An 18,912-nucleotide genomic window follows, 5' to 3' on the forward strand; every position below is an offset into this window, starting at 1 on the left:
TTTTGTGGTACTTATCTGTGTAACCGGAACAAGGTTTTGAAATCCTAACAGCTCCTGCTTTGAAGATGTTGCATGTTCTGTATCCATTTGGGTTTCTAAAACATTTTTATCGGGGGCGTCGCCCCCGCTAACTGCACTCATAAGTTTTTAATGTTTTTATTCCGATTTCGCTTTTTTATTTGGTGTAATTAATTTACTTTTAAAGTTCACAAAATATTTATTTATATATCTAATTTATAAACACCGGTTTTAAAAACAAGCTTCTTTCCTACGCACGTCTGACTACCACGACGAATGGAAGCTAAGTGCTATTTAGATTTGTCTTCATAGTTTTTAATTGTTTTGCTTATTAACGGAGGGTTATTTTATCAGTGGTGTCCACTGCAAACCAGTGAGAAAGTCAGTAATAAATTCAAGAATTCTTTCCTGCTCTAATTGTATGGTTTATTTTTCATCTAAACAATTTTGGAGGTATAGAAAGGCTTGTATGGGGAAATCTGATAAACTACACCAAGCAGAAGCCCAAAATGTTTTGCTCCAACAAAAGAACAAGTGTTTCCACTGCCTGATGACATATCTTTTGTTGCAAAATCTGATAAATTAATTTGTGTCTATGGAGCTCGCTACTTTAAAAGTCATAGGGATAAACACTTCATAAACGTAACGCCACGTAAGATGAGAGAACTTGGAAGATTTCTGATTAAAATAAAGAAGATGAAACCGACTATAAAAAATTTGAGGCGCTTAGATCAGAGAATTTTGAACGTTTGGCTTCTGCAACAAAAGTTGTGGCAAATTTTGATAATAAGTCAGGCCCCGGGCTATAAATGGGCAGACTGGGCATTTGGCCAGGGCGCCAAATTTTTGGGGGCGCAAAATAAAAGAGATAATAAAAATAAATTAGAGAAACAAATTACCCACTAAAGAATATCTGACACAAAATCTATAGAACAGATTCAGAAAGCGTGCTGCAAAGAAGGAGAGTGATAAACACGAGTTATTAAAGAAAGTGCCGAAAATAGCTTCGTTTTTTACATCTGTTATGCCTTCTACTGCCTCTAGTAAGGACACCGACACACTACAAATAAATAATGATGAAGGTAATCCGGATATTGTTATTTGCAATAGTGATCACAGTAATGTGGATGGCCAAATTGTTTCCATTTGAGTCAAAATTTGATGACTTGTTGCCTTTAACTTTTAATATCAATGACCCGGCAACTTGGAACATCATTTTGCCTTCAACTATAGAATCGGTTGTAAACAATCCACCAAAACAGAATTTTCAAGCAGATTTTTTTAAGTCTAAACGTATTTACAATGACCGATCTAAGCGTACACTTACACTAAAACTATTTAAGTGTACTCTTTATAACAGTGAATCTTATACTAGGGATTGGCTGATCTACTCACAGTCGTCTGGTAAAGTATTTTCTGTTCCTTGCTGCTTATTTCAGCCTTTGGATAAAAAACTGGATTTTCAACAGGTTTCAATGATTGGAAACATGGTAATGTGTTGATTAAACAGCATGAACAATCAGTAGACCATCGTTCCAACATGTTAACTTATATTAATAGACAAAAACAGAAAGAGCAAATAAATACACTACTTTCAACCCAATACGAGCAGTAGGTCACTTATTGGCGAAGTGTATTGCAAAGAATTGTTTCTGTTGTGCAATTACTCTCAGTTAGAGGATTACTATTTCAAGGTGACAATGAGAGTTTAGGGTCTACTTCCAATGGATTGTTTTTAGGGTATCTAGAGTTATTCAGTGAATTCGATCCTTTTCTTTCCCAGCACCTTGTTCAGTATGGGAATAAAGGATTAGGCCATGTGTCATATTTATGTGCAAAAACGTGTGACGAGTTTATCAGTGTAATGGTAGACTGTGTGCTACAAACAATGACTGAGGAGGTAAAACATTCTCGCTACTTTGCCTTCATTGTGCATTCTACTCCTGATTGTTCACACACCGATCAATTAGCATTTGTTCTACGTTATGTTTGCAAAGATGCTAAGCCAAAGGAACGTCTCTTCAAAGTTCTTCCTGAAATAGGCCACACCTCAAGTAGCCTAGAAGATGCAGTTCTGAGTACTGTAACAGAATTGGGATTAAAAATTGAGTTAATTAAAAATTAAAACAAAGTGTGCCAACTAGATGGAATTCTGTATTTTACATGCTGGAGTGATATGTGGTAATAAATAAATATCCTGCTCCCATTCTTTTAGATAATCCCAAATCGCCAGAAGTAATAACAGCTTCAGAGATGGAAGAAATAAAGGAATTTATTAATATATTGAAACCGATAGATTCCGTCTCACAAGAATTATCAGGAGTGAATTGCATAACATCAACAAAGAATTATCAGGAGTGAATTGCATAACATCAACAAAATTATACCAATGATAAATTGTCTTACAAAAGCTTTGGAATCAGTAACACCTACTACCAAATCTGGAGAAGATCTTAAAAAATTGGTCATGGAAGAAATAAATTCTAGATTTTTTTTTAATATTTAGAGCCGAATTCAGAATTAAATACATTTATTTTTAATAACTAGGTACACCTTTTTCGAAAATGCTAAAATCTCTCGTCACTTAATGATCAATAATAAATGTCAGCGATTCCAGCCTCCTTAAGGCTTTTCGTTGTAGGAACACCGGATCTCCTGTGTCATCCCTCAGGTGCGTTCCCTTTATAGCTAATATTCTTTACAATTTGGTTCAGTGGAGCATAATAAAATTCTAGCTGTGGCTACAATATTAGATCCAAGGAGTAAAAAACTGAATTTTCAATACCCGGAAGCATTAGCTCAAACACTTGAATCTACCAATAAGGCTCTAAATGAAAATCCCGTCACGAAGAAAATATTGTAGAAGAAAATATACGGACTGAATCGTCAACTAATAATTTATGGAATTTTCATAAAATATTAGTGGACGATTACAAAAAAAAAATTAAAAGAAAGTAACAGCGAATTGGCAACTGAGCTTAATTATATTTGCATGGACCATTACTGCCACTAAATTTTTGCCCCTTTCAGTACTGGACCACCAATGATAATACCAATTTTAAAAACATGGCAATAAAATATTTATCAGTCGTAGGCAGTTCTGTGCCTTGTGAAAGGTTATTTGGTAAAAGGTGTTTTTTTAGAGGTATAGAAATAGAAGTTGGCAACACTTTTTTAACTGGCGGCCATTTTGACAGCTGCCAAGTGATTATTATTTAGTTTGGTTTAACATTATATGAATAGACTGACGCCGGAACAACGCTTTCAAATTGTGCAAATTTATTTTAAAAATCATAGTTCTGTTCGAAATACGTATCGTGCACTACGTTCATTTTATGGTATACATAATCGCCCATCAGAGCAAATAATTCGATCAACTGTGGAACGTTTTCGCACCACATTCACTCTAAATGATAATACGCATCCACAGAGATGTCGTACAGTGCGTACAGAAGATGTTGTTGCTGCTGTTGAGCGTAGTATAGAGGAAGGGCCGAATCAGTATATACGCCATCGTGCACAGCAGTTGGATATGTGTCCATCTACTTTATGAAACATTTTGCGGAAAGATCTTGGTTTGCGTGCTTACAAAATTCAACTCGTGCAGGAATTGAAGCCACACGATCACCTAGCAAGGCTTAGATTCGGTGAATGGACCCAAAACGAAATTGCCGTTGATCCCGACTTTCACAAGCGAATTTTGTTTAGCGACGAAGCTCACTTTTGGTTAGATGGCTACGTCAACAAACAAAACTGCCGTATTTGGAGTGAAGATAATCCTCAAATGTATGTTGAGAAACCACTACATCCAGAAAAATTGACCGTTTGGTGTACTTTATGGGCTGGTGGAATCATTGGTCCGTACTTCTTCAAAAACAATGCTGGCCAAAAGGTTACAGTCAATGGTGACCGCTATAGAGCCATGATTACTGACTTTTTTCTTCCTGAATTGAACAACCATGATGTGCAGGAGCTGTGGTTTCAGCAAGACGGCGCAACATGTCACACAGCTCGTGCCACAATGGATTTATTGAGGGAAACGTTTGGTGACCGCATAATCTCGCGTTTAGGACCCGTGAATTGGCCTCCAAGGTCGTGCGATTTAACACCGTTAGACTATTTTCTGTGGGGTTATGTGAAGTCGCTAGTCTATGCCAATAAGCCTGAAACAATTGACGAATTGGAGGACATCATTCGCCGCGTTATTGCCAATATACGGCCACAAATGTTGGAAAAAGTCGTCGAAAATTGGACCTCCAGATTAGATTACGTCAGAGCCAGCCGTGGTGGTCATATGTCAGAAATCATATTTAAAATATAATGTCAAAAAATTATCTTGCAAATAAAGTCAATTTCATGTTAATATAAAAAATAATCTTTGTTTTATTCCACTTCAAAGTTCTATACCTCTAAAAAAACACACTTTATAAGTAATCAAATCCTTACACAAACAAGAAATTGCTTGGATTGTAAGGGATTCTCTAAAATATTGTTTTAAAGTCTCTGTCCATAGAACATTGACATATTCAATAACATTTACCTATTTTTACGTTTTGGTGTCAGACGTAGATTCTAGCCACGTTCAGAGGCAGAGGAATAAGTATTACCAGAGGTAACTACGACACGTCGTTCGTTAACAGGTTAATTGAGGAGGCAGCTGTAATGACGCGAATCCAGTCAGTTCCTTATCAGAACCGAGGGCGTGGAAGTAAACGCGGAGGTCCTAAAAGACAAGCTTATCAGGATCAGCGAAACGAAGACTTCGTAAAAACGAAGTAAACACAAGTTTAAGGGGATTTTTCAGATATAGGTGCGGGACAATTTTGGATCATGCAAGATTGCTAAGTTATTGGTTTCTATCCACTCCTTCAAGTGAGTGAAGTGTAAGGAGGTGTGATTCTGTGTGTAATTGCTTGCCCACTTACAGAACATTAATTAGGCATTGTAGTAGTGTCACAACCTCTACTACAAGTGGTTTAGCTGTAGATCACTTCAGTACAGTCACATTGGACTTCATGAATCCAATCGATCCATTCACAAGCGAGGTAGGTCTTGTAGAGGATGTAGGTAGCTCGATTGAGCCCAATACGACTGAAGAGAAAGATAACCAAAAAACTGATGCTCCACAGGAGTAGACAAATTTAAGGAGAATTTTTAGATATAGTTGCGGGACAATTTTGGGTCATGCAAGATTGCTTCAAAGCTTCCAGTTTGTGAACTAACAATCAACTAACAGTGAGGAAAGAAGTTGCTTCAAATATTTCACAGATTATAAGAAAGCCACTTTTAGATTTTGTCAATCTATAAAAGTGGGAAATTTTATAAATGTACTACTATCACAAGGTCTAAAGAAACCAAAAGGGCGGTGATATTCAACTGAATTTAAAACAGAGTGTCTTGGAATATAGTTTACTGGTCCAAAACTATATCAAAAAAAATGTCAAAAACCTTTCGCTCGCCCACTTACAGAACATTAATCAGGCATATTGACATCTAGTACAAGTAGTTTAGCTACAGATCACTTCAGTTCAGTCACATTAGACTTCATGAATCCCATCGATCCATTCACAAGCGAGGTAGGTCTTGTAGAGAATGTCGGTAGCTCCATCGAGCTCAATACGACTAAAGAGAAATTCACACATGTAAAAATTAAACCTGGCGTAAATGTTGGTATACTAAAAATATAATTCAGTTAAAAGTAAATACTTTCTCTGAGCAAAATCAGTTTTGTTTGTTATGTTTTGATGAGGTTGCTATCAAATATAATTTATTTTATAATTTGGATGTAGATGAAATTGTAGGTTTAGAAGACTTTGGAGATGGCTGAAAAAGCTTGAAACCTGTACAAAATGAAACCACTTTTGTGCTAAGAAGACTTTATAATAACTGGAAACAACCTAATATCATATTATCTACATTGTGATCTATTGGTTAGCGAGATAGCGACTGCAATACCCGGTAGTAGTGTCACAAACTCTGGTACAAGTGGTTTAGCTGTAGATCACTTCAGTACAGTCACATTTGACTTCATGAATCTCATCGATCCATTCACAAGCGAGGCAGGTCTTGTAGAGGATGTCGGCAGCTCGATTGAGCTCAATACGACTGAAGAGAAATTCACACATGTAAAAATTAAACCTGGCGTAAATGATGATATACTAAAAATATAATTCAGTTAAAAGTAAATACTTTCTCTGAGCAAAATCAGTTTTGTTTGTTATGTTTTGATGAGGTTGCAATCAAATCTAATTTATTTTATAATAAGGGTGTAGATGAAATTGTACGTTTAGAAGACTTTGGAGATGGCTGAAAAGGCTTAAAACCTGTACAAAATGCAACCACTTTTATGCTAAAAAGACTTTATAATAACTGGAAACAGCCTCTATCATATTATCTACATTGTGATCTATTGGTTAGCGAGATAGTGACTGCAATACCCGGTAGTACTGTCACAACCTCTGGTACAAGTGGTTTAGCGGTAGATCACTTCAGTACAGTCACATTTGACTTCATGAATACCATCGATCCATTCACAAGCGAGGTAGGTCTTGTAGAGGATGTCGGTAGCTCGATTGAGCTCAATACGACTGAAGCGAAATTCACACATGTAAAAATTAAACCTGGCGTAAATGATGATATACTAAAAATATAATTCAGTTAAAAGTAAATACTTTCTCTGAGCAAAATCAGTTTTGTTTGTTATGTTTTGATGAGGTTGCAATCAAATCTAATTTATTTTATAATTTGGGTGTAGATGAAATTGTAGGTTTAGAAGACTTTGGAGATGGCTGAAAAGGCTTAAAACCTGTACAAAATGCAACCACTTTTATGCTAAGAAGACTTTATAATAACTGGAAACAACATAATATCATATTATCTACATTGTGATCTATTGGTTAGCGAGATAGCGACTGCAATACCCGGTAGTAGTGTCACAAACTGTGGTACAAGTGGCTTAGCTGTAGATCACTTCAGTACAGTCACATTGGAGTTCATGAATCCCATCGATCAATTCACAAGCGGGGTAGGTCTTGTAGAGGATGTCAGTAGCTCGATTGAGCTCAATACGACTGAAGGTAAATTCACACATGTAAAAATTAAACCTGGCGTAAATGATGATATACTAAAAATATAATTCAGTTAAAAGTGAAAAATACTTTCTCTGAGCAAAATCAGTTTTGTTTGTTGTTTTGATGAGGTTGCAATCAAATCTAGTTTATTTTAAAATTTGGGTGTAGATGAAATTGTAGGTTCAGAACACTTTGGAGATGGCTGAAAAATTTTGAAACCTGTACGAAATGAAAACACTTTTGTGCTAGGAAGACTTTATAATAACTGGAAACAACCTCTATCATATTATCTACATTGTGATCTATTGGTTAGCGAGATAGCGACTGCAATACCCGGTAGTAGTGTCGAAACCTCTGGTACAAGTGGTTTAGCTGTAGATCACTTCAGAACAGTCACATTGGACTTCATGAAATACATCGATCAATTCACAAGCGAGGTAGGTCTTGTAGAGGATGTCGGTAGCTCGATTGAACTCAATACGACTGAAGAGAAATTCACACATGTAAAAATTAAACCTGGCGTAAATGATGATATACTAAAAATATAATTCAGTTACAAGTAAACAATTTCTTTGTGCAAAATAAGTTTTGTTTGTTATCTTTTGATGAGGTTGCAATAAAATCTAATTTATTTTATAATTTAGGTGCAGATGAAATTGTAGGTTTAGAAGACTTTGGAGATGGCTGAAAAAGCTTGAAACCTGTACAAAATGCAGCCATTTTTGTTGTAACAGGACTTTATAATAACTGGAAACAACCTCTATCATATTATCTACATTGTGATCTATTGGTTAGCGAGATAGCGACTGCAATACCCGGTAGTAGTGTCGAAACCTCTGGTACAAGTGGTTTAGATGTAAATCACTTCAGAACAGTCACATTGGACTTCATGAAACCGATCGATCAATTCACAAGCGAGGTAGGTCTTGTAGAGGATGTCGGTAGCTCGATTGAGCTCAATACGACTGAAGAGAAATTCACACATGTAAAAATTAAACCTGGCGTAAATGATGATATACTAAAAATATAATTCAGTTAAAAGTAAATAATTTCTTTGTGCAAAATAAGTTTTGTTTTTTATCTTTTGATGAGGTTGCAATAAAATCTAAATTAGTTTATAATTTGGGTGCAGATGAAATTGTAGGTTTAGAAGACTTTGGAGATGGCTGAAAAAGCTTGAAACCTGTACAAAATGCAGCCATTTTTGTTGTAAGAGGACTTTATAATAACTGGAAACAACCTCTATCATATTATCTACATTGTGATCTATTGGTTAGCGAGATACCGACTGCAATACCCGGTAGTAGAGTCGCAATCTCTAGTACAAGTGGTTTAGCTGTAGATCACTTCAGTACAGTCACATTGGACTTTATGAATCGCATCGATCAATTCACAAGCAAGGTAGGTCTTGTAGAGGATGTCGGTAGCTCTATTGAGCTCAATACGACTGAAGAGAAATTCACACATGTAAAAATTAAACCTGGCGTAAATGATGATATACTAAAAATATAAATTCAGTTAAAAGTAAATAATTTCTTTGTGCAAAATAAGTTTGGTTTGTTATCTTTTGATGAGGTTGCAATAAAATCTAATTTATTTCATAATTTGGGTGCAGATGAAATTGTAGGTTTAGAAAACTTTGGACATGACTGAAAAGGCTTGAAACCTGTACAAAATGAAACCACTTTTGTGCTAAGAAGACTTTATAATAACTGGAAACAACCTAATATCATATTATCTACATTGTGATCTATTGGTTAGCGAGATAGCGACTGCAATACCCGGTAGTAGTGTCACAAACTGTGGTACAAGTGGCTTAGCTGTAGATCACTTCAGTACAGTCACATTGGAGTTCATGAATCCCATCGATCAATTCACAAGCGGGGTAGGTCTTGTAGAGGATGTCAGTAGCTCGATTGAGCTCAATACGACTGAAGAGAAATTCACACATGTAAAAATTACACCTGGCGTAAATGATGATATACTAAAAATATAATTCAATTAAAAGTGAAAAATACTTTCTCTGAGCAAAATCAGTTTTGTTTGTTGTTTTGATGAGGTTGCAATCAAATCTAGTTTATTTTAAAATTTGGGTGTAGATGAAATTGTAGGTTCAGAACACTTTGGAGATGGCTGAAAAATTTTGAAACCTGTACGAAATGAAAACACTTTTGTGCTAGGAAGACTTTATAATAACTGGAAACAACCTCTATCATATTATCTACATTGTGACCTATTGGTTAGCGAGATACCGACTGCAATACCCGGTAGTAGAGTCGCAACCTCTAGTACAAGTGGTTTAGCTGTAGATCACTTCAGTATAGTCACATTGGACTTTACGAATCCCATCGATCAATTCACAAGCGATGTAGGTCTTGTAGAGGATGTCGGTAGCTCGATTGAGCTCAATACGACTGAAGAGAAATTCACACATGTAAAAATTAAACCTGGCCTAAGTGATGACATACTAAAAATATAATTCAGTTAAAAGTAAATAATTTCTTTGTGCAAAATAAGTTTTGTTTGTTATCTTTTGATGAGGTTGCAATAAAATCTAATTTATTTTATAATTTAGGTGCAGATGAAATTGTAGGTTTAGAAGACTTTGGAGATGGCTGAAAAAGCTTGAAACCTGTACAAAATGCAGCCATTTTTGTTGTAAGAGGACTTTATAATAACTGGAAACAACCTCTATCATATTATCTACATTGTGATCTATTGGTTAGCGAGATAGCGACTGCAATACCCGGTAGTAGTGTCGAAACCTCTGGTACAAGTGGTTTAGCTGTAAATCACTTCAGAACAGTCACATTGGACTTCATGAAACCGATCGATCAATTCACAAGCGAGGTAGGTCTTGTAGAGGATGTCGGTAGCTCGATTGAGCTCAATACGACTGAAGAGAAATTCACACATGTAAAAATTAAACCTGGCGTAAATGATGATATACTAAAAATATAATTCAGTTAAAAGTAAATAATTTCTTTGTGCAAAATAAGTTTTGTTTGTTATCGTTTGATGAGGTTGCAATAAAATCCAATTTATTTTATAATTTGGGTGCAGATGAAATTGTAGGTTTAGAAGACTTTGGAGATGGCTGAAAAAGCTTGAAACCTGTACAAAATGCAGCCATTTTTGTTGTAAGAGGACTTTATAATAACTGGAAACAACCTCTATCATATTATCTACATTGTGATCTATTGGTTAGCGAGATACCGACTGCAATACCCGGTAGTAGAGTCGCAATCTCTAGTACAAGTGGTTTAGCTGTAGATCACTTCAGTACAGTCACATTGGACTTTATGAATCGCATCGATCAATTCACAAGCAAGGTAGGTCTTGTAGAGGATGTCGGTAGCTCTATTGAGCTCAATACGACTGAAGAGAAATTCACACATGTAAAAATTAAACCTGGCGTAAATGATGATATACTAAAAATATAAATTCAGTTAAAAGTAAATAATTTCTTTGTGCAAAATAAGTTTGGTTTGTTATCTTTTGATGAGGTTGCAATAAAATCTAATTTATTTCATAATTTGGGTGCAGATGAAATTGTAGGTTTAGAAAACTTTGGACATGACTGGAAAGGCTTGAAACCTGTACAAAATGAAACCACTTTTGTGCTAAGAAGACTTTATAATAACTGGAAACAACCTAATATAGTATTTTTACTACAAAAACGTTATTACGTAGGTCAAAATTTTTGACGTAAGAGAACTGGCAAAACATTAGAATGTGACTTTTCATTATTGCCGTGTTTATAATAAACATAGCAATAATGAAAAGTCACATTCTAATGTTTTGACAGTTCTCTTACGTCAAAAATTTTGACCTACGTAATAACGTTTTTGTAGTAAAAATACTATATCATATTATCTACATTGTGATCTATTGGTTAGCGAGATAGCGACTGCAATACCCGGTAGTAGTGTCACAAACTCTGGTACAAGTGGCTTAGCTGTAGATCACTTCAGTACAGTCACATTGGACTTCATGAATCCCATCGATCAATTCACAAGCAAGGTAGGTCTTGTAGAGGATGTCGGTAGCTCGATTGAGCTCAATACGACTGAAGAGAAATTCACACATGTAAAAATTAAACCTGGCGTAAATGATGATATACTAAAAATATAATTCAGTTAAAAGTAAATAATTTCTTTGTGCAAAATAAGTTTTGTTTGTTATCTTTTGATGAGGTTGCAATAAAATCTAATTTATTTTATAATTTAGGTACAGATGAAATTGTAGGTTTAGAAGACTTTGGAGATGGCTGAAAAAGCTTGAAACCTGTACAAAATGCAGCCATTTTTGTTGTAAGAGGACTTTATAATAACTGGAAACAACCTCTATCATATTATCTACATTGTGATCTATTGGTTAGCGAGATACCGACTGCAATACCCGGTAGTAGAGTCGCAACCTCTGGTACAAGTGGTTTAGCTGTAGATCACTTCAGTACAGTCACATTGGACTTTATGAATCCCATCGATCAATTCACAAGCAAGGTAGGTCTTGTAGAGGATGTCGGTAGTTCGATTGAGCTCAATACGACGAAGAAAAATTCACACATGTAAAAATTACACCTGGCGTAAATGATGATATACTAAAAATATAATTCAGTTAAAAGTGAAAAATACTTTCTCTGAGCAAAATCAGTTTTGTTTGTTGTTTTGATGAGGTTGCAATCAAATCTAGTTTATTTTAAAATTTGGGTGTAGATGAAATTGTAGGTTCAGAACACTTTGGAGATGGCTGAAAAATTTTTAAACCTGTACAAAATGAAACCACTTTTGTGCTAAGAAGACTTTATAATAACTGGAAACAACCTCTATCATATTATCTACATTGTGACCTATTGGTTAGCGAGATACCGACTGCAATACCCGGTAGTAGAGTCGCAACCTCTAGTACAAGTGGTTTAGCTGTAGATCACTTCAGTATAGTCACATTGGACTTTATGAATCCCAACGATCAATTCACAAGCGAGGTAGGTCTTGTAGAGGATGTCGGTAGCTCGATTGAGCTCAATACGACTGAAGAGAAATTCACACATGTAAAAATTAAACCTGGCCTAAATGATGATATACTAAAAATATAATTCAGTTAAAAGTAAATAATTTCTTTATGCAAAATAAGTTTTGATTGTTATCTTTTGATGAGGTTGCAATAAAATCTAATTTATTTTATAATTTAGGTGCAGATGAAATTGTAGGTTTAGAAGACTTTGGAGATGGCTGAAAAAGCTTGAAACCTGTACAAAATGCAGCCATTTTTGTTGTAAGAGGACTTTATAATAACTGGAAACAACCTCTATCATATTATCTACATTGTGATCTATTGGTTAGCGAGATAGCGACTGCAATACCCGGTAGTAGTGTCGAAACCTCTGGTACAAGTGGTTTAGCTGTAAATCACTTCAGAACAGTCACATTGGACTTCATGAAACCGATCGATCAATTCACAAGCGAGGTAGGTCTTGTAGAGGATGTCGGTAGCTCGATTGAGCTCAATACGACTGAAGAGAAATTCACACATGTAAAAATTAAACCTGGCGTAAATGATGATATACTAAAAATATAATTCAGTTAAAAGTAAATAATTTCTTTGTGCAAAATAAGTTTTGTTTGTTATCGTTTGATGAGGTTGCAATAAAATCCAATTTATTTTATAATTTGGGTGCAGATGAAATTGTAGGTTTAGAAGACTTTGGAGATGGCTGAAAAAGCTTGAAACCTGTACAAAATGCAGCCATTTTTGTTGTAAGAGGACTTTATAATAACTGGAAAAAACCTAATATCATATTATCTACATTGTGATCTATTGGTTAGCGAGATAGCGACTGCAATACCCGGTAGTAGTGTCACAAACTCTGGTACAAGTGGTTTAGCTGTAGATCACTTCAGAACAGTCACATTGGACTTAATGAAACCCATCGATCAATTCACAAGCGAGGTAGGTCTTGTAGAGGATGTCGGTAGCTCGATTGAGCTCAATACGACTGAAGCGAGATTCACACATGTAAAAATTAAACTTGGCGTAAATGATGATATACTAAAAATATAATTCAGTTAAAAGTAATTAATTTCTTTGTGCAAAATAAGTTTGGTTTGTTATCTTTTGATGATGTTGCAATAAAATCTAATTTATTTTATAATTTGGGTGAAGATCAAATTGTAGGTTTAGAAAACTTTGGACATGACTGAACAGGCTTGAAACCTGTACAAAATGAAACCACTTTTGTGCTAAGAAGACTTTATAATAACTGGAAACAACCTAATATAGTATTTTTACTACAAAAACGTTATTACGTAGGTCAAAATTTTTGACGTAAGAGAACTGGCAAAACATTAGAATGTGACTTTTCATTATTGCTGTGTTTATAATAAACATAGCAATAATGAAAAGTCACATTCTAATGTTTTGACAGTTCTCTTACGTCAAAAATTTTGACCTACGTAATAACGTTTTTGTAGTAAAAATACTATATCATATTATCTACATTGTGATCTATTGGTTAGCGAGATAGCGACAGCAATACCCGGTAGTAGTGTCACAAACTCTGGTACAAGTGGCTTAGCTGTAGATCACTTCAGTACAGTCACATTGGACTTCATGAATCCCATCGATCAATTCACAAGAGGGGTAGGTCTTGTAGAGGATGTCAGTAGCTCGATTGAGCTCAATACGACTGAAGAGAAATTCACACATGTAAAAATTACACCTGGCGTAAATGATGATATACTAAAAATATAATTCAGTTAAAAGTGAAAAATACTTTCCTCTATCATATTATCTACATTGTGATCTATTGGTTAGCGAGATACCGACTGCAATACCCGGTAGAAGAGTCGCAACCTCTAGTACAAGTGGTTTAGCTGTAGATCACTTCAGTACAGTCACATTGGACTTTATGAATCCCATCGATCAATTCACAAGCAAGGTAGGTCTTGTAGAGGATGTCGGTAGCTCGATTGAGCTCAATACGACTGAAGAGAAATTCACACATGTAAAAATTAAACCTGGCGTAAATGATGATATACTAAAAATATAATTCAGTTAAAAGTAAATAATTTCTTTGTGCAAAATAAGTTTTGTTTGTTATCTTTTGATGAGGTTGCAATAAAATCTAATTTATTTTATAATTTAGGTACAGATGAAATTGTAGGTTTAGAAGACTTTGGAGATGGCTGAAAAAGCTTGAAACCTGTACAAAATGCAGCCATTTCTGTTGTAAGAGGACTTTATAATAACTGGAAACAACCTCTATGATATTATCTACATTGCGATCTATTGGTTAGCGAGATACCGACTGCAATACCCGGTAGTAGAGTCGCAACCTCTGGTACAAGTGGTTTAGCTGTAGATCACTTCAGTACAGTCACATTGGACTTTATGAATCCCATCGATCAATTCACAAGCAAGGTAGGTCTTGTAGAGGATGTCGGTAGTTCGATTGAGCTCAATACGACAAAGAAAAATTCACGCATGTAAAAATTAAACCTGGCGTAAATGATGATATACTAAAAATATATTTCAGTTAAAAGTAAATAATTTCTTTGTGCAAAATAAGTTTTGTTTGTTATCTTCTGATGAGGTTGCAATAAAATCTAATTTATTTTATAATTTGGGTGCAGATGAAATTGTAGGTTTAGAAAACTTTGGACATGGCTGAAAAGGCTTGAAACCTGTACAAAATGAAACCACTTTTGCGCTAAGAAGACTTTATAATAACTGGAAAAAACCTAATATCATATTATCTACATTGTGATCTATTGGTTAGCGAGATAGCGACTGCAATACCCGGTAGTAGTGTCACAAACTCTGGTACAAGTGGTTTAGCTGTAGATCACTTCAGTACAGTCACATTGGACTTTATGAATCCCATCGATCAATTCACAAGCAATGTAGGTCTTGTAGAGGATGTCGGTAGCTCGATTGAGCTCAATACGACGAAGAGAAATTCACACATGTAAAAATTAAACCTGGCGTAAATGATATACTAAAAATATAATTCAGTTAAAAGTAAATAATTTCTTTGTGCAAAATAAGCTTTGTTTGTTATCTTTTGATGAGGTTGCAATAAAATCTAATTTATTTTATAATTTGGGTGCAGATGAAATTGTAGGTTTAGAAAACTTTGGACATGGCTGAAAAGGCTTGAAACCTGTACAAAATGCAGCAATTTTTGTTGTAAGTGGACTTTATAATAACTGGAAACAACCTCTATCATATTATCTACATTGTGATCTATTGGTTAGCGAGATACCGACTGCAATACCCGGTAGTAGAGTCGCAACCTCTAGTACAAGTGGTTTAGCTGTAGATCACTTCAGTACAGTCACATTGGACTTTATGAATCCCATCGATCAATTCACAAGCGAGGTAGGTCTTGTAGAGGATGTCGGTAGCTCGATTGAGCTAAATACGACTGAAGAGAAATTCACACATGTAAAAATTAAACCTGGCGTAAATGATGATATACTAAAAATATAATTCAGTTAAAAGTAAATAATTTCTTTGTGCAAAATAAGTTTTGTTTGTTATCTTTTGATGAGGTTGCAATAAAATCCAATTTATTTTATAATTTGGGTGCAGATGAAATTGTAGGTTTAGAAGACTTTGGAGATGGCTGAAAAAGCTTGAAACCCGTACAAAATGCAGCCATTTTTGTTGTAAGAGTACTTTATAATAACTGGAAACAACCTCTATCATATTATCTACAGTGTGATCTATTGGTTAGCCAGATACCGACTGCAATATCCGGTAGTAGAGTCGCAACCTCTAGTACAAGTGGTTTAGCTGTAGATCACTTCAGTACAGTCACATTGGACTTCATGAATCCCATCGATCAATTCACAAGCAAGGTAGGTCTTGTAGAGGATGTCGGTAGCTCGATTGAGCTAAATACGACTGAAGAGAAATTCACACATGTAAAAATTAAACCTGGCGTAAATGATGATATACTAAAAATATAATTCAGTTAAAAGTAAATAATTTCTTTGTGCAAAATAAGTTTTGTTTTTTATCTTTTGATGAGGTTGCAATAAAATCTAATTTATTTTATAATTTGGGTGCAGATGAAATTGTAGGTTTAGAAGACTTTGGAGATGGCTGAAAAAGCTTGAAACCTGTACAAAATGCAGCCATTTTTGTTGTAAGAGGACCTTATAATAACTGGAATCAACCTAATATCATATTATCTACATTGTGATCTATTGGTTAGGGAGATAGCGACTGCAATACCCGGTAGTAGTGTCACAAACTCTGGTACAAGTGGTTTAGCTGTAGATCACTTCAGAACAGTCACATTGGACTTAATGAAACCCATCGATCAATTCACAAGCGAGGTAGGTCTTGTAGAGGATGTCGGTAGCTCGATTGAGCTAAATACGACTGAAGAGAAATTCACACATGTAAAAATTAAACCTGGCGTAAATGATGATATACAAAAAATATAATTCAGTTAAAAGTAAATAATTTCTTTGTGCAAAATAAGTTTTGTTTGTTATCTTTTGATGAGATTGCAATAAAATCTAATTTATTTTATAATTTAGGTACAGATGAAATTGTAGGTTTAGGAGACTTTGGAGATGGCTGAAAAAGCTTGAAACCTGTACAAAATGCAGCCATTTCTGTTGTAAGAGGACTTTATAATAACTGGAAACAACCTCTATCATATTATCTACATTGCGATCTATTGGTTAGCGAGATACCGACTGCAATACCCGGTAGTAGAGTCGCAACCTCTGGTACAAGTGGTTTAGCTGTAGATCACTTCAGTACAGTCACATTGGACTTTATGAATCCCATCGATCAATTCACAAGCAAGGTAGGTCTTGTAGAGGATGTCGGTAGTTCGATTGAGCTCAATACGACGAAGAAAAATTCACGCATGTAAAAATTAAACCTGGCGTAAATGATGATATACTAAAAATATATTTCAGTTAAAAGTAAATAATTTCTTTGTGCAAAATAAGTTTTGTTTGTTATCTTCTGATGAGGTTGCAATAAAATCTAATTTATTTTATAATTTGGGTGCAGATGAAATTGTAGGTTTAGAAAACTGAGGACATGGCTGAAAAGGCTTGAAACCTGTACAAAATGAAACCACTTTTGCGCTAAGAAGACTTTATAATAACTGGAAAAAACCTAATATCATATTATCTACATTGTGATCTATTGGTTAGCGAGATAGCGACTGCAATACCCGGTAGTAGTGTCACAAACTCTGGTACAAGTGGTTTAGCTGTAGATCACTTCAGTACAGTCACATTGGACTTTATGAATCCCATCGATCAATTCACAAGCAATGTAGGTCTTGTAGAGGATGTCGGTAGCTCGATTGAGTTCAATACGACGAAGAGAAATTCACACAAAAAATAATTTACATGTTCGATACACCTCTCTTGGTTAAATTGGCCAGGAATAATTTATTAGCAAGTAACTTTTTATTTGATGGTAAAAAAAGGCATGGTGTCAACATAATAAACAGGATAAATTGAGAGTTTCCAAAGTTAAACGATTCTCAGATTTCTCCAAATGAATTTGAAAAAATAAAAATAAAAGGGCAACAAGCATGAACTTATACATTCGTTTCGGTTTTTTGCCTACAGAAGCAGGTGCCACTGCAGAAGTAATAGAAAGATTTTATAGGCTATTTGATCTGTCAAATTCTTCAACTACTTCTAATACCAAAAATTATAATAGGGCATTTTAAGGGGTTGAAGTACAAAGTCACATTACGCATAAAGCTCTACCTGGTGGCGTTGTGCATTAACTATTGAAATAAACGTTTATGCGTAACCTTGCATTTCGCCTGGTTAAAATCGCGTTTGTTTTGTTTCTAAAGCTTGTTTGGACTTGTTCTACGCTAGTACGGTATGCGCCAAAACAAAGGACACTGAAATCAGGAAGCCTGTGCAATATAATCGCGTCATATGAAACAAGTGACAATAGTTGTCATGGTATTTTTAAGCATTGTTTATTCTAACAAACTGTCAAAAAAATTCGAAATGGTGGATTCGAAATTACAACGCACAGTGGTTCCAAATGCTGAAAACGTGGTCATGAGGCAAAAAAAATCCTTATCTAGGGATTCTAATGTTTACAGTTGTTTTCTCATACTATCGTAAAGTCGTAATACGCAGGTATAAGGATCAGACTGGATGTATTCTGGTTTATAGCTCAGAAAGAAGTAAACTACACTGTATGTCCTAGGTTATTTTGGCCGGCAGAGAAAGTGAAAAAGAACGTGTATATTGAAAAAGCTCTAAACGGTTTTGTAGTTTATCAATTTTATCGCTGTAAAGCAGATTTTTCTTTTCTATGTATATAGTAATGTAGAATATAAGTTAACTTAAGGTTTAGTAACAATAAATGCCTTAAATTTGTTAATGCACAAATAGTGAAAATATACTTGAAATTTTTGAAAAGATACATTTAAAAAGTACAAAAGTCTGCATAATTCTGCGACTAATGTTTATTAATCTTAAAATATATAGTAAGAAGATACATAATCACATTGGTTTAGCTGCCTATAACTGCCTATGCATTGAGTACGAAAGTAATTCCTAAGTATAAACAATACACGCTTTTAAAAGTTCATGGCCACGTTTTCGGCATTTGGAACCACTGTGCAACGCAAGAAAAAATATTTATTATTGAGTATTATTTCCGCTCATACGGGAATGGACCTAGTTTGTTAATGGTTGCCAATCAATTTCGGGAAGAGTTTCAGAAACCTGCACCGACTAATAAGGACTTGTTAAGAGTACAGAAATAAAAAGTAGAATTGCCAAAGCAAGAACAAGTTTTATGAAATTTA

The 18,912-nt window shown here is 34.9% G+C and overlaps 1 protein-coding gene across 1 annotated transcript; it reads left to right on the forward strand.

Moving 5' to 3' along the window:
* Positions 1-4,680: 4,680 nt before the first annotated feature.
* On the forward strand, positions 4,681-16,063 carry LOC126891072 (uncharacterized). Its single transcript, XM_050660250.1, has 10 exons — positions 4,681-4,793; positions 4,946-5,149; positions 5,954-6,143; positions 6,923-7,094; positions 7,338-7,547; positions 9,269-9,522; positions 11,474-11,658; positions 14,869-15,057; positions 15,347-15,536; positions 15,812-16,063. The coding sequence occupies exons 1-10, from the start codon at positions 4,681-4,683 to the stop codon at positions 16,061-16,063; spliced, it is 1,959 nt and encodes a 652-aa protein (XP_050516207.1).
* The last annotated feature ends 2,849 nt before the right edge of the window (positions 16,064-18,912 follow it).

Source organism: Diabrotica virgifera, chromosome 9, assembly GCF_917563875.1.
Source record: "Diabrotica virgifera virgifera chromosome 9, PGI_DIABVI_V3a".
Classification (NCBI taxonomy): domain Eukaryota; kingdom Metazoa; phylum Arthropoda; class Insecta; order Coleoptera; family Chrysomelidae; genus Diabrotica; species Diabrotica virgifera.